The sequence below is a fragment of the Chenopodium album genome, chromosome 27 (genome assembly GCF_948465745.1).
Source record: "Chenopodium album chromosome 27, dcCheAlbu1.1, whole genome shotgun sequence".
NCBI classification, from domain to species: domain Eukaryota; kingdom Viridiplantae; phylum Streptophyta; class Magnoliopsida; order Caryophyllales; family Amaranthaceae; genus Chenopodium; species Chenopodium album.
The window spans coordinates 22,315,587-22,329,775 of record NC_137860.1 but is presented as its reverse complement, the minus strand read 5'-3'; the positions used below and the strand labels follow the sequence as shown (position 1 = coordinate 22,329,775).

General features: G+C 33.9%; 2 protein-coding genes across 3 annotated transcripts; both read left to right on the top strand.

Moving 5' to 3' along the window:
• The first annotated feature begins 702 nt into the window (after positions 1 to 702).
• Positions 703 to 4,467, top strand: LOC145620408 (14-3-3-like protein B). The gene is made up of 7 exons (XM_081675083.1): positions 703 to 926; positions 1,250 to 1,556; positions 1,669 to 1,756; positions 2,562 to 2,671; positions 2,797 to 2,945; positions 3,928 to 3,983; positions 4,093 to 4,467. Exons 1-7 carry the CDS (start codon positions 854 to 856, stop codon positions 4,093 to 4,095), a joined length of 786 nt encoding a protein of 261 aa, XP_081531209.1. The 5' UTR covers positions 703 to 853; the 3' UTR covers positions 4,096 to 4,467.
• A 3,175-nt stretch (positions 4,468 to 7,642) lies between these two features.
• On the top strand, positions 7,643 to 12,924 carry LOC145621241 (bifunctional riboflavin kinase/FMN phosphatase-like). 2 transcript variants are annotated; one of them, XM_081675979.1, is made up of 6 exons: positions 7,643 to 7,966; positions 8,075 to 8,261; positions 9,103 to 9,233; positions 10,050 to 10,119; positions 10,675 to 10,740; positions 12,469 to 12,924. In XM_081675979.1, exons 1-6 carry the CDS (start codon positions 7,888 to 7,890, stop codon positions 12,620 to 12,622), a joined length of 687 nt encoding a protein of 228 aa, XP_081532105.1. In that variant the 5' UTR covers positions 7,643 to 7,887; the 3' UTR covers positions 12,623 to 12,924. The 2 variants fall into 2 exon arrangements, with proteins under 2 accessions (XP_081532105.1, XP_081532106.1); XM_081675980.1 differs by having other exon boundaries at positions 12,474 to 12,613.
• Positions 12,925 to 14,189: the final 1,265 nt, after the last annotated feature.

Here is a 14,189-nt window from a genome sequence, read left to right as displayed (position 1 = left end):
AACTGAACTGAACTGAACTGAACTTAGCTGAACTGAACTGAACTGAACTGAACTCAGCTGAACTGAACTGAACTGAAATGAATATTTTATAAGAGAAGGAAATTAGGATCTGAACTGAACTGAACTGAACTGAACTGAACTGAACTGAACTGAATTGAGCTGAACTGAACTAAACTGAACTGAACTGAACTGAATTTCAACGTAAGAGAACAGGCCCTTAATAAGTGTAACACTTACTCCCTCCGTGTTTTTTTAAGTGACACAGTTTGATCGACACAGAGTTTTAGGAGATTTTATTGACTTAAATAAAATAATATGTTAGTGGGGTAGGTTGGAGGAGTGAGAACTGACAAAGTAAAAGAATGTGAGAGGAAGTGGGACCATGAAAGGAGTGAGAAATGATAAAGTAAGAGATAGCGGAGTGAAGATATATTATTAAAATGTAAGGAATTTCTAAAAGAGGAAGTGCGTCACTTAAAAAAACACGGTCGAAAATGAAAAGTGTGTCACTTAAAAAAAACACGGAAGGAGTATCGAAAGGAGTATAAAAAGAAACGAAAAAGTTGCTTTTATAGGGTTGAAAAGAAAAACAAAATTAATTAAAAAAGGAAGGTACCCCGCTTAAACCCCAAAAAGATTCCGTGTCACTATCGTGTGAGCCCTTAACATCTCCCCACCACCACCATCACCATTCTACCATTCTTCTCCTCTTTCTCTCTCCTCTATCTTCCTCAACCTCCACTTTCTCTCTCCTCCTCCATTGTCGTTTTAGAGAGAGAAAGCTTCATCTCCATTTTTACTCTTACCACAGAACAACCACCAACTTGCTCATTTCTCAGATCTGCTCTTTTCAATGGCGTCTACTAAAGAACGTGAGAACTTCGTCTACATCGCCAAGCTTGCTGAGCAGGCTGAACGCTACGACGGTGATTATTTCTTCCTATCTTTTTTTGATTTTCTGGAATTTTGTCGGAAAATGAAATCTGTTTTTTGTTTTTTTTTTTTTTTTTTGTTTTTTTTTTATATTAGTTTACTGTACTTTGACTTTTATTGTGAATTTGTGAAATTTAGGGATTCTTGATCTGGTTGTTGTTTGAATCGATATTGTTGATTTTCCTATTTTTTGGTGTAAATTTGGTGGATATTGCGTTAGATTGAGCAGAATTTGAATTTAATTGATTGATTGGAGTGAATTTCAATTTTTGAGGTGCTGGAATTTGATGAATTGATGGTTAATGAATATTGGCAGAAATGGTGGAAGCAATGAAGAATCTTGCGAAGCTTGATGTTGAGTTGACTGTAGAAGAGAGGAATTTGCTTTCAGTAGGGTATAAGAATGTTGTTGGAGCGCGGAGAGCTTCGTGGCGGATTTTGTCGTCGATCGAGCAGAAGGAAGAGGGCAAAGGGAATGAGCAGAATGTGAAGAGAATCAAGGAGTATAGGCAGAAGGTCGAATCGGAGCTTACAAACATTTGTAGTGATATTATGACTGTTATCAATGAGCATCTCATTCCTTCCGCAACTGCTGGCGAATCGACCGTCTTTTATTATAAGATGTGAGGGTTTTATGATGATGGAGGATCTTTTGTATGTGTAATGTATGAATGTGTGTTTGAATTTCGATTATTAATGGCGTGGTGTGCTTTTGTTGGTTTAATGTTGGTGCAGGAAAGGTGATTACTATAGGTATCTTGCTGAGTTCAAGTTTGGTAATGAGAGGAAAGAGGCTTCTGATCAGTCTATGAAAGCATATGAGGTGAAATTTATTTAAAGTTTATTTTCTTGTATTATATTGTGATGATAATTAAAAATGAGATGTTAAGGAATCTACGCTTTATTGTAACTTAGGGTCTAATTGACTCAAATGGAATGTGATTTTGTGCTACATTTGATCGCTTTAGAGTTTAGACCCTTTCGAATACGAGAGCCTTAAGTGGCACTAGGTTAATGGTCTGGTCATGTGTTAAATTGTTGATCCGTGACAAAAAGACGCTAGGTTTTTTGCCAGTGAAAAACTACTGATGAATACAAAATATTTGGCTCTCATATTTTGACACCAGTATTCTTTATGTTTACAATCATACGATGTATGTAAATATTTTTGTGCTTGTATTTTAGAAATATCTGATATGTACTTGTGAATGTGTACCTTCCTACATAGATTTTAGTAACATATTTCTTTGTTTGCATGTTTGTTGATCTGTTGGTTTTTGTGCTATTTTATTTTAAGATTCATCTGTTTGTATATGGTAATTTTTTTTACCTTTGTTGCTCAAGAGGTATACAAGTATATGTTTATGATCTGGTTGTTTTCTTTATAAGTCCCCTTTTTCCTTTCACACTTATGATATGACTATGAACTTAATTACTTTGTAGGTATTGGACTTAATACTTTCATATTGTACAGGAAGTGTGACATTCACACTTTAATATTTGGGTGGTGGGAATTACATGCTTGTACAATATATCTAGATACAAAATATGGATAACTATGCATTTATAGTGCATCTCAATTTTTGATGGTGGTTTGTCTGCTTATTTCAATACTTCCATTTTTGCAGAGTGCCACCACAACAGCTGAGGCTGAGTTACCTCCTACCCACCCTATACGCTTGGGATTGGCTCTCAATTTCTCAGTATTTTATTATGAGATTATGAATTCTCCTGAAAGGTTTGTTTTCTTGTATATTTTGTTCAAGTTGAAGAGCTCTGCTCCTGTCAAAAAAGAAAGAAATGATGAAAAGGGCTACTTCTTGTGTACCTTCTAATTCATTTTCCTTCTTGAAATGTGTCCAGGGCCTGCCACCTTGCCAAGCAAGCTTTTGATGAAGCTATCTCAGAACTTGACTCTCTGAATGAGGATTCATACAAGGATAGTACCCTAATCATGCAGCTCCTTAGAGACAATCTCACCTTGTGGACTTCTGACATCCCCGAAGAAGGAGGTGAATTTTTTGCAAAAAATTTCAACACAAATTTTTGTTTTCTATATTTTATATAGGTTCTCAAGCTTAATAAATATTTCGTGTCTTCTCTTTTGTGGATTCCATGATGTAATCGATCATGTTTTTTTTTTTTATCTCTTGGTTCCTTTGTCTCAAAGTCCTAACTAATATTTTGATGAAAGGGTAGGAAACTTAAAGGATAAAAGAAATATGATTAATTCAAATTTTATAATCGGATGAAAGGAAGAGGAGGATTTTTTATGCTAGTTTTTTAATGGAATTTGGGTAACTTAGTACGCAGTGAATAATTCTCGAAAATGAAATTGCTAGGTGAATTCTTTAGTTGTCATGCCTCCCATTTTTCCAGTCTTTAAAAAAACATACTGAGAAAGAGAAGCTGGAGAATGGTTGCTCCAGAAGTAATAATTAGTGTTCTTACCAGTAGCTATAAATACCAAGAATTTGTTTTATTACCTATAAATATTTTGTGGAACCATGAGATGTAACTTAGCAAGGATGGTGAGTCAATGAATATGAATTGCCTCCTGGGAAAAGAAATAAGTATTTGGTTTGCTGTCAAGTGGATGTGGAGCAATCCATGATCCCAGTTCAGCGGGAGTCCCATTGGGCTATTGCTGATTGTGGAGGTATTAAATATTAACTGAATTAATTCAAGATGTCATGTGAAAGTTATCAGCATTATACAAGGTCAAAATAATCCATAGATGGTTTGTGGTTCTGTTTTTAGGTTAAGTAGAAATTTGCACACCTGTTTGATTTATCATTCAGCGTATCTATATATCGTTAGTTACCTTATCAGAAAAAGTTCCTTTTGTGAAATGTACTAAGTTTGATCAAAATCTAGCACAGCTATATGTGGCCAAGTTATATTGCATTAGCTTCATGATTTATTTTGTTAGTATCTTAGCTGCTTTTATCAGTTCATAAGCTCTGATACTCATTTATCTTGATCTTAAAACAGAAGACTTCCTCCAAAAGGGAGATGGTGCAAAATCACATGCTGGTGAAGATGCAAAGGTTAGTTGGTTTATGATCCACATTTGCATGTTGTTTTCTTCTTTTTTTTTTCCCCTTTTGATCCATCTATGACACGAATTGTAATTGTTTAATCACTCTTTCTTTGCAGTGAAGAGCATTGGCATGAACCTTGGGGTCATGGTGTTTTAGTTAAGAAGTAGAGAAGATGATTTGGATCTTTCTTTTCTTTTGCTTTTTGTAACATGGCGTTGTGCCATGTGGGCTATTAGAGGCTTTGATGCACACAAAAATATGATACTCCCATTTGTGTCTCCTTGCTTCTCTTGACAGCCCTGGAAGATAAGGTTTGAGGCGTGGCTGATGATGCCATGAATCAGTTTCGACCATTTTATGTCTTTTTAAGATTGATAGTAGTTCTTTTTTTCTCCTCCCTACCAAACGATATTCTGTATTCCCCATACTTATTGGTATGTGTATCAGACCTCTTAACTTGCTCTTAAGGTTATTGAGTAATATTTTTCGAGGCCTTGTGTTGGTTTTTTTTTCTTCCCCAAGTTATGTGTTTTATTCAAGGAGTGAAATTATTGTTTGTAATTCAAGGGACTGCTGCACATTTAGGGTTGAATGTGTTTCCTAACTCCTGCAATCCCTTTCTGGGCTCACAGGAACAAAAATGAGAATAAAATTGGCTGATGTTTCCATAATATGCAAGAAACTGTGTGATGTCTTGGATTGCATCGTTGTTCAATCGCCTATTTTCTTTAGTAAACTAATTATTGGCTTAGGCCTTAAGCATGCCACTGCTGCATACTGTTTATTCAGTCGCCTATTTTCTTTAGTAAATTAATAAATTGGCTTAGGCCTTGAGCATGCCATTGCTGCATACTGTTATGCGGACTCGTGGTTTTTCATGAATTTAAATTTTGTAATTGGTAAGGCCAAAATGTTCGTGAAAGATTGAATTCATGCTTTCTTGTCATGGTATTGTTTCCACCTTTAATCATGTTATGCCAATAGTTCAAACTATTTTGATAAAAAATATATTATAATTTTTATTTGAGAAAGAAAGTACTCCCTCCGTTTCATAATGTTAGTCTCATATGGAATCAATCACATAAAATAAGAAAAGAAATATATTTGGAAACTAACATTAAAGTACAACATAATATATAATTTTATTTTTTTTAAAAGTAACAACATAATTTATAATTAGTTTACCTTATTTAACTTTTGAAATTTTTTATTAGGAAATCACACGTCATAATTGCATAATTTAAGTAAAGATTTCCTTAATTATAGTCGTGTCATCAATCCACAACTTATTAATTAAAAAAAAAAAATCAAGTTATAAATGAAATATATTCAATATGGGTATATTTTTTTGAAACGCCCAAAATAGTATATGGGACTAACATTATGAAATGGAGGGAGTATTATTTTTATATAAATCTGAATTTTAATTTTAAAGTAATTGTTTACTATGGAGAATTTTTTAAAGAGCGTATTTAGATATTTTAGAGTATTATTTATTATTTAAGACCATTATATACCTGTGTTACATACTTCTATAAAAACATGTAGCACTACAGAAACAGAGAAACTGTTGAGAAAGTGATTGGGATGATGGATTTCATACCAGTTTTTGTAATTTCAGTTCTGAATTCCAATTCCAATTTTATACTATTCCAATATTCATTTTCAAATACAGTAATTTGTTTTGCAAAAACTACGAATTGTTCATAGTTTCAAATTCCTCCACCTCCACCTTATCGAAGTAACATTGATTAGGAAATTTTGAATTTTGCTACCTGTCGAACAGATCAAATTCACTTTTGCTACCTATGAAAACTTTTATTTTATTTTACTACCTAACATATGCCCTTTTTTTAAATTTTGCTACCACTTGACGGATCCGTTAATAATTCCGTTAAGTTTTTATTTTTATTTTATTTTATTTTATTATTATTATTTTTTAAATAATAATAAATTAAAAATAAAAAAAAAAACCAGCCACCCCTCCCCTCAACTACCACCCCTTCCCTCCCCCCCTGCCGGGGGCCGGTGCCTAGAGCATCAGCCGCGCCGGCGCGAACCCACCCCCCTATCTTTCCCCCACCCCTACGCTGCTAACGAACCCCCCTTCCCTTTCCCCGTTCTCGCAACCAAATCAGCCACCACGCGCAGCTCCTCTCCAAACACCAGCCCACAATCGCAACCCCTGCAGCCACCTCCTCACTCAACCCGCACAAAATCAATTCCCAACCACCGCCACTCAAACCACCAATCGCTGCCACCCACATCAATCACAACCACCAGTAGCGCAAGAGCATATACAACCCACAACCCAAGCACAACCAATAGCAGCCGCGCCGCACCTCTGCCCCAACCTCACGCAGCAGCAACCGTGCAATTCCAAACCGCCAAAGCCGTAGCAAACAGCCCAGAAATCAGAGCAAATCACAGATCCATCGAACCTCGTCTAGAAATCAATTTAAGTTTGTCGAAAAGGTTTCGGTGTGGTGGTTTAGGGGTTAGGGTGGCTGAAAAGGTTAAGGCGGGTTGATTCGTTAGGGTTTGGAGCGAAGTGTTGCAGAAGAGTGGTGGTAGTGGTGGTGGTTGCGGCGATTCAGATCTTTGATTGTGGTTTCGGTGTGGTGGCTAGGGTCGAGGCAGCAGGGGAAGAGGGAGGGGGCTGGGTTGCGTTTGTGGGGGAAAAGGGGTGGGATGGGTTCGTCGGTCGCCGGTCGGGGGGAGGGGGCTGGGTGGCTAACGGGAGGGGGCAAGGTTGGTTTCTTGGGTGGTTGATTTATACATAAAGTTTTTTTTTTTTGGGTGGCTGACAGGGAGGCATTTAGGGTGGCTAAGGAGGGAGTGGTGGCCGGAAGGTGGTAATGAAGGTGGTAACGGAATTATTAACGGATTCCGTTAACTGGTAGCAAAATTTAAAAAACGGGATTTGATAGGTAGTAAAATAAAATAAAACTTTTCCCGGGTAGCAAAAGTGAATTTGACTTGTTTGACAGGTAGCAAAAGTCAAAATTTCCATATAATTACTATCTTTGTTTTAATCCAACAAATGTTATCTTTTGAGGATCAACGAGTGGAGGGACGATTAGTCCCTATATTTCCCCCTATTTTTATTAGGGTTCGATCCTCATCTACCCCACCTGATCAATTAACCAAGTCAGTGCTATATGGGTTATTTTGTTTTCTTATAAGTGGTTATATAGCGTGGTCAGTTGCACACAAAACACGCTGAAATATAAATTGATACTTGACTCATAAAGTCATAATATTTGTTAAAATAGGTCACAATAACAATTATTTGTAATTCTCATTAAACACAATCAACCACATACAAATTAATACTATACAATATTTATAGAATAGGTATACAATAAGGGCAATATTAACACAATCTTCTTAAGATATCTTTTCAAATTATGCAATGTTGTCATATCTCACACAATATAACGGAGTACTATGTATCAAAGTAATCAAACTCGTATCTCACAATATATATCGATAGTAGCAGAATTCATCATAAATTTAACATTATTTTACTTATCCAATTATCTCAATTAGTCCATCTAAGTACGAGTAAAATTTAACGACTCATAACCCAAATATGACACCAACTTGACTCATTTGTCAACTTCAAAATCAAGATTTTATTTCCGTTTGCCTGTATACTTTCCAAAAATGGACAATTTTCGAAAGAGAAACGAAAGGTACATAAAAGTTTCCGTACCCAAATTTCCCCAATCATTCTCAATAAAATGGACACATTGCCAAATTTCCAACTTCAAATCAGCATCAATTTCCGATACTTCTATCGAAAACAGAATAATTCTATCTCCTTTTATAAATACACCGCCGTTTTATTATTTCATCATCCTCTTTATCAATTCCAAAATAAATTTCTCTCTACAAAATCTTAGTCATGACTATCGATGAATCCATTAACGGGGCAACGATTTCTGCTGTAATTCTTGATTTGGATGGTACCCTTTTAGATACAGGTTTAAATTTTGATTTTAATTTTGTTGGGTATGTTTGATTTTGGATTTTTAGTGATAATTTGATTGATTTTTTTTTTTTTTTAATTTTTTTTACAAATTTGCATGTAGAAATTGCGACAAGATGTGTTTTGAGCGATTATTTGGCGAGTTATGGGAAAGTTTTGATTACTGATAAAGAGCATGGAAGAGTGGGAAGAACTCAGAAAGAATCAGCTGTTGCAATTGTTAAGAATTATGATCTTCCTCTTACTCCTGATCAATTTATTGCTGAAATTACTCCTTTGTATCGCTCTAAGTAAGTTTTTCTGTAGCATATATCCTCAATTTTGTTTTTAGTATAGTTGTTTTTTTTGTGTTATACTAAAGTTGTGAATTTTTCATTATATTTTAGAATTGAATGATTATTTATGTTGCTTTTTTTAGTCCGTTTTCAATCTTTACCTACGGAGTATGATGAATTGGCAAGTTTGTGAGTTAGTAATTTGCTTGAGTAGTTCCAAGATAACGTTAACTTGGATAGTTCTGATTTCAGTTCATGCAGTTTGTACATGTCTCATTTACCTGAATTTAGTAAGTTCGGTGACTCTAGCATTGCTCAATAACAATGTTAGTAAGTTAGCCTAAGGATTGTACTTAGTAAACCTTCCTAAAGAAAAGCAACCCTTTGAAATTAATCTCATCTATATGGAACTATGGAAGGTTATGCTGAATATCGAGTAATTGGTATATTTTCGAAATCTATGCTAAGATTGCTAACTATTTCTGTTGAAGAGAAGTGGACATTGATTTTAGACGTCTCTTAAAGTTGGGGTGATAAATGAGCCTGACTGTATAAACATCTCAAGAAAATTTCTGAAGGATGGTTTCCTGTTGTGAACTCTATGTGGAATTTATTTGCAATGTGTCAGGCACCTGCATTCTCTTAGCCTTCACTCCGAGGAGTCCCTCCCATCCCTAAACAAAAAGCATGATATTGTTAGATTTTCAGGTGTTAAGTAAATTAGTGAGGCTATTTTAATTTATCTATTAGTGATAGGAAGCTCCTCCCATAAATTTCTGTTGGATTGAAGTTCCTATTTGTATCCTGAGTTAAGGTCAGGTTTAACTTTTGTTCTTTTCCCGTGTATATATTTTAGGTGGAAAGATGCCAAAGCACTTCCTGGTGCCAATCGCCTTATCCAACATCTCCATAAGCATCAGATCCCATTTGCTCTTGCCTCAAACTCTCTACAAGAATACATAGATGCCAAAATTTCTTATCAAAAAGGTGAGAACTTTCCATGATCAAAGATTACCAATACTAGTTGGTTTCTATGCTTATTATTATTGAAAGATTTATATGGTTTTATTTACTGATATACAACTATAATTGTTTTTTTTATTGAAACACGTCTATGCTTTGCTGTATTGAAGGGCATAGTTTTGGCTGACATTCACCTTGTTTAGTTTTTACTGATTGACCGATAAAGTGAAATATGTTATTTATAATGTTGCTGCCTGATATAAAAGACAATTTCAAAATTATAATGCTACCCACAGAGTCACAGTTTAGTTTTAAAAATAAATTGAAGAACTACATGCTAATTATGTAGAATTCAGTAAGACTGATAGTCTGATACATAAATTATATCTTTGCCAACAACTGAAAGCCTCATTGGACTATAAGCTTTACTTTTCTAGCTTTTAATCTTCCACTAGGTCTACTATTTAGCCTGTCAAGTATGTCATATTTCCTTCATATTGACTTGTAGTTTACTAATATATACCCCATAGGCCCATAATCATTGTAATATAACGACAAGAAAAATATGTATCAAACAAGGTCACATTATGTTTTGCTGGAATTTCTCATCAGGAAGTCTAACTTTACTGGATTGCATTCGTGTAATTACAAAAAATCTTTCTCAAAAATCACTTTCCTTATTGGTCTCCCCCACCCTTTTCTTGAAATCTTTCTCAAAAATAATTTTTTCTTGTTAGCCTATGAAACTATTGTCTTGTGGGATTTAGTCCAGTTTTCTTGCCGTCATATGTTATTGACTTACATTTCTGTTGAATGTTGAATGCTTGGAATCTTGTGCAGGTTGGAAGGAGTTATTTTCTGTCATTCTTGGAAGTGACCAAGTTCTATCAGGGAAACCATTTCCAGACTTGTAAGATCTTTTAACTCACATAGCAGAATGTTATACTATGTGTTTTTTAAGATATTGTACCCCTTATCGTTTGTCATTATATTCTCTTTTAAATGATGGACAAGGAATATACTACCTCCGTTAAATATTATGTGCAACTTTGGGGTATTATTTGTGAGATATAAAATATTCCAAAGTTGCACATAACATTTAACGGAGGTAGTAGTATTTGTTAATTGTTATGGCTTGAAATCAGTTCTAGCCTTCTAGGTAGAGCAGTTGAAGTACTCAGACTTGAACAGTCTGTCAAAACCGAATAAAATGAATACTACAATAAGCAAATCTAGAGGCACAAAACATTAGTGGCTTTCTGTTGTGCCTTAAGTTCTTGACAAATTTGGCATCGTAGTAACTAATGGGAATCCTCCTATTTATCTTATATCAGGTGTTATACTGAGCACTTGTAGACTAAATTTCATTTATCTCAGTGCTCGGTTTTAAACTTTATGTGACATGCTGTATTGATATATTTCTCGTCCAGCCACTCTCTTCTGATATTATTTCTGTGATTGTCAGATATCTGGAGGCTGCAAAAAGACTATCAGTGGATCCTGTTAATTGCCTGGTTATAGAGGACTCTTTGTAAGTTTATTCTACAGATATTATGCTCAAGTATTTGTTACTCTGCAGGAGGGTATTTTGTTGTGAAGTTGTGAGTAAAGAGTCAGATAGTCGGTGGTTTCCTGTTTAGCTTTTGAGGTTATAAATGGCTATTTATAGTATCTTAAAACATTGGCTGTCCTGCTCTCAAACTTGTTATGAAGTAAAATACTTTGATAATTTCAACTGAAGGTCTAATAACACAGAAAATTCATGCAATTAAGGCAAAGCTATGTAAATATGAACTGTTAATTCTCTGTAAGTAGGAGATTCATGCACTAGGTTTATTATGGTCTGCTGTTTTTCAGATTTAGGTATGTTAACTTACACATCTGAGTACTGCTGCTTAACTTTTTGTACACTACTTTTGGAATTGCTTGACTCTTACTTGGAGTTGAGATTTTATTTGTCGTTTTGATGGAGGGGGCAAAGACTACAGAATCTAGATTGGATTGTTCTGATATACATATGGAGTAGTTTTAATTTCAACAATTGTAGTTGTTAAGATAATGCGAATAGGAAGTTTTAATTAAGTCCTTTTTTATCCATTTAAGTAAATAATTTATGTCAGAATGGTTCTACTTTTTGTATAGAAGGTCTCTCTACTTTCTACTTTCTGCACATCAAGTCACCTTGCTTATAATTAATCATCCTAGAAGGTTTTTTTATTATTTTATTTATTTATTTTTTATTTATTTTTTTAAATTACATTCTCCTCGGAGTCCTTTTCTATTTCCTCCTTCCCCTAGCATTTTTGGAGGCTATTTTGTCATTAACTACCATTTATAAGCAATGTTATTCAAATAACTACCTTTTGTGATTTAGTAATAAAACTGTCTTTTCAATGCCTAGAGTTTATTATTTTGCTACCCAGTCATGAATTCTTTTGGTTCTAATAAAGTTAATCGGTACTAAAGTAGGTCCTGTTCACATTTATTTAATTTCAGTTCAATTCATTCAGTTCAGCTCAGTTCCAATCAGTTCAGCTCAGCTCCAATCAGTTCAGTTCAGTTCAACTCCTAATTTCCTTCTCTCATAAACTATTTATTTCAGCTCAGTTCAGTTTAGTTAAGCTCCAATCAGTTTAGCTTTGTTCACCTCAGTTCAATAAATGTGAACAGACCCGTAGTCCATAAGTGGTACCAAATAAGTACCATTACACTTTTACTAGTACCAATTAAAATATAAGCTTTGTTAGTACCCTAAGTATCTTCTTTATTAGTACCAAAAATAGATGGTTTTCAGTACTTGATAATGAAATATGAACTTTTGGCTTTGAAAAGATAGTTATTTGATTAAGAATTTACAAAAGGTAGTTTTTTGAAAAACATTAATTATAAAAGATAGTTAATGACAAATTGCTCAAATAATTTAGAAGAAATTTTAGTTGAAGGTGTGTGCATGTTCCTATCAATCAGAGAGTTGAAAGTAATGCAACTACTAATAATCTAATATGGACCATACTGTAGCATGGTATTTTTCTAGTATAATTCAGAAAGGTTTGCATGTGACTTGGTATATTGGGGCTTAAGACCTTGAACTAGCCTATGTTTGGCTTGATACTCTTACCAAAAGTAAGATTTTATTTATTGAACATTCAATTTTAATTTCATTTGGTTAAGAATTAAGATTATTTCAAATGAAAACATTAATCATCTTGATTAGCAATTCTCCTTGAATATGATAATTTTTTGTCATTTAAATTAACAGGATAGGTGTTAAAGCTGCAAAAGCTGCTGGAATGAAGGTAGTGGTTGTCCCATCTCAATCCGAGGCTGATGCTGCCGCCTTGGCAGACTCCAGTCTTCAGTCTCTTCTGGATTTTCAGCCTGAGTTATGGGGTCTTCCTTCTTTTGATCAATGATTTGTATGTGTTCTCAAGTTTAAATTTGCCAATTATTTAGGTTAGTTGATTTGATGTTTTTGGAAAGGGTTACTAGATGATGCATTCATTGATGTAAATTTTGGGTGCATAATGTCGACGTAGATCAAAAATTTTTGGCCGTCTGCAGAAGGTGAAAGTTACTAGTTGGTGGACTGGTGCTTTCCTATTACTAAATTCTAGGTTGAAGTAAAGAAGTAAAAGTTGTTGTCTATTTCTTCTTGTAAAGTAGAATAATGCATAGCATATACTATTTGGAATGTTAAATACATCATTTTATTTTATTTTGTTTTATCTTTTATTTTTTTGTAGTTGCATCACTAAAAAAATTATGGCAAGTAGTAGTCCCATAAAAAAGGGTTATTGGTTACGTTGTTATTGCTTTTAAATGTACTAAAAAAAAATTATATATTTGGAAATTAAAGGTTTAGAAATCTGTGATAAAAGAAACTTTTTATTTAATTGTTGGTTGGTACACTCAGGTTTGCATGGTACGCCTGGATTAAAACTAGTATATTTTTTTTTTAAAAAAAAAAAAACGGAAATAACATAAGTTATATTTGTGAAGAACATCACAACTTTAAAAAAGAACACAACATTGAAATATTAATAACTAATTGGTGAATCAATTTTAAATAAAAGGTAAAAGATACCAATTGATTTTTACCACGCTTAATGTCAATTCATTTGAAAATATTCAGTTTTCTATAATTTCTCTATATAAAATTATTTTTTTATCAAGATTTCATTTTAAAATTTTCAAATAATTCCAATATCTTGGTCATGATTTTATAATTTTTTTTTTCTATATGTCCATTACTATATTAGATTATTTGATATATTATTTTTAATGTCCATGTTCTTTGATAATAATTTTAATAAATGTCCATTATTATATCAAATATATTGATAAATTATTTTTAGGGGTGTCAATCGAGTTTTCGGTTCGGTTTATCGGTTTTCGGTTTTTAACAGGTCAGTTTTTAACGGTTTGGAATTATTATCGGGTCAGTTTTAAATATTTTCGCGTCGGTTCGGTTTGGTTTATTTTTATCACAGTTTCTTTTCGGGTCGGATTCTAATCGGGTCGGGTTATAATTGGTTTGGGTCATAATCGGTTCGGGTTTTATTTGGTTGGTTTAAAAACGGGGTTTGTCAGTTTAGAGCAGGTTTTGGGTCAAAACATATCAGGTCCTAATCGGGTCGGGTTGTAATCGGTTCAGGTTATAATCGGTTCGAGTTGAGCACAATCGGTTTGTCAACTGATTTTGCCATTTTTAAACGAGTTACGTTAACATACATCTTCTGGTATATCCTCAACATTCTTTAATTAGATATTCCAGTAGATCATACGGAGGATTAATTAGTTGTTTAGCTTTATGTCCCTTTTTTGTATAATGATTTTAAAGATCAAATGATAATAACAAATCTAGATTTAGCGTTTGTGTAGACACCCATTTGTGTCTCCCCAAAACCAAACCCAGTGATGAGTGCCTTTCACGTCGAACCATAATCGAATGAAGTGAAAGTGTGGAAAAGTCAAGTGTTG

Bases quoted from the DNA above. Each gene is read 5' to 3' on its own strand.
- LOC145620408 (XM_081675083.1), top strand. From the start codon at position 854: ATGGCGTCTACTAAAGAACGTGAGAACTTCGTCTACATCGCCAAGCTT. The intron at 2,672-2,796 runs GTTTGTTTTCTT...AAATGTGTCCAG, and splicing joins ATTATGAATTCTCCTGAAAG to GGCCTGCCACCTTGCCAAGC. The intron at 2,946-3,927 runs GTGAATTTTTTG...ATCTTAAAACAG, and splicing joins TGACATCCCCGAAGAAGGAG to AAGACTTCCTCCAAAAGGGA.
- LOC145621241 (XM_081675979.1), top strand. From the start codon at position 7,888: ATGACTATCGATGAATCCATTAACGGGGCAACGATTTCTGCTGTAATT. The intron at 8,262-9,102 runs GTAAGTTTTTCT...TATATATTTTAG, and splicing joins ACTCCTTTGTATCGCTCTAA to GTGGAAAGATGCCAAAGCAC. The intron at 10,120-10,674 runs GTAAGATCTTTT...TGTGATTGTCAG, and splicing joins GGGAAACCATTTCCAGACTT to ATATCTGGAGGCTGCAAAAA.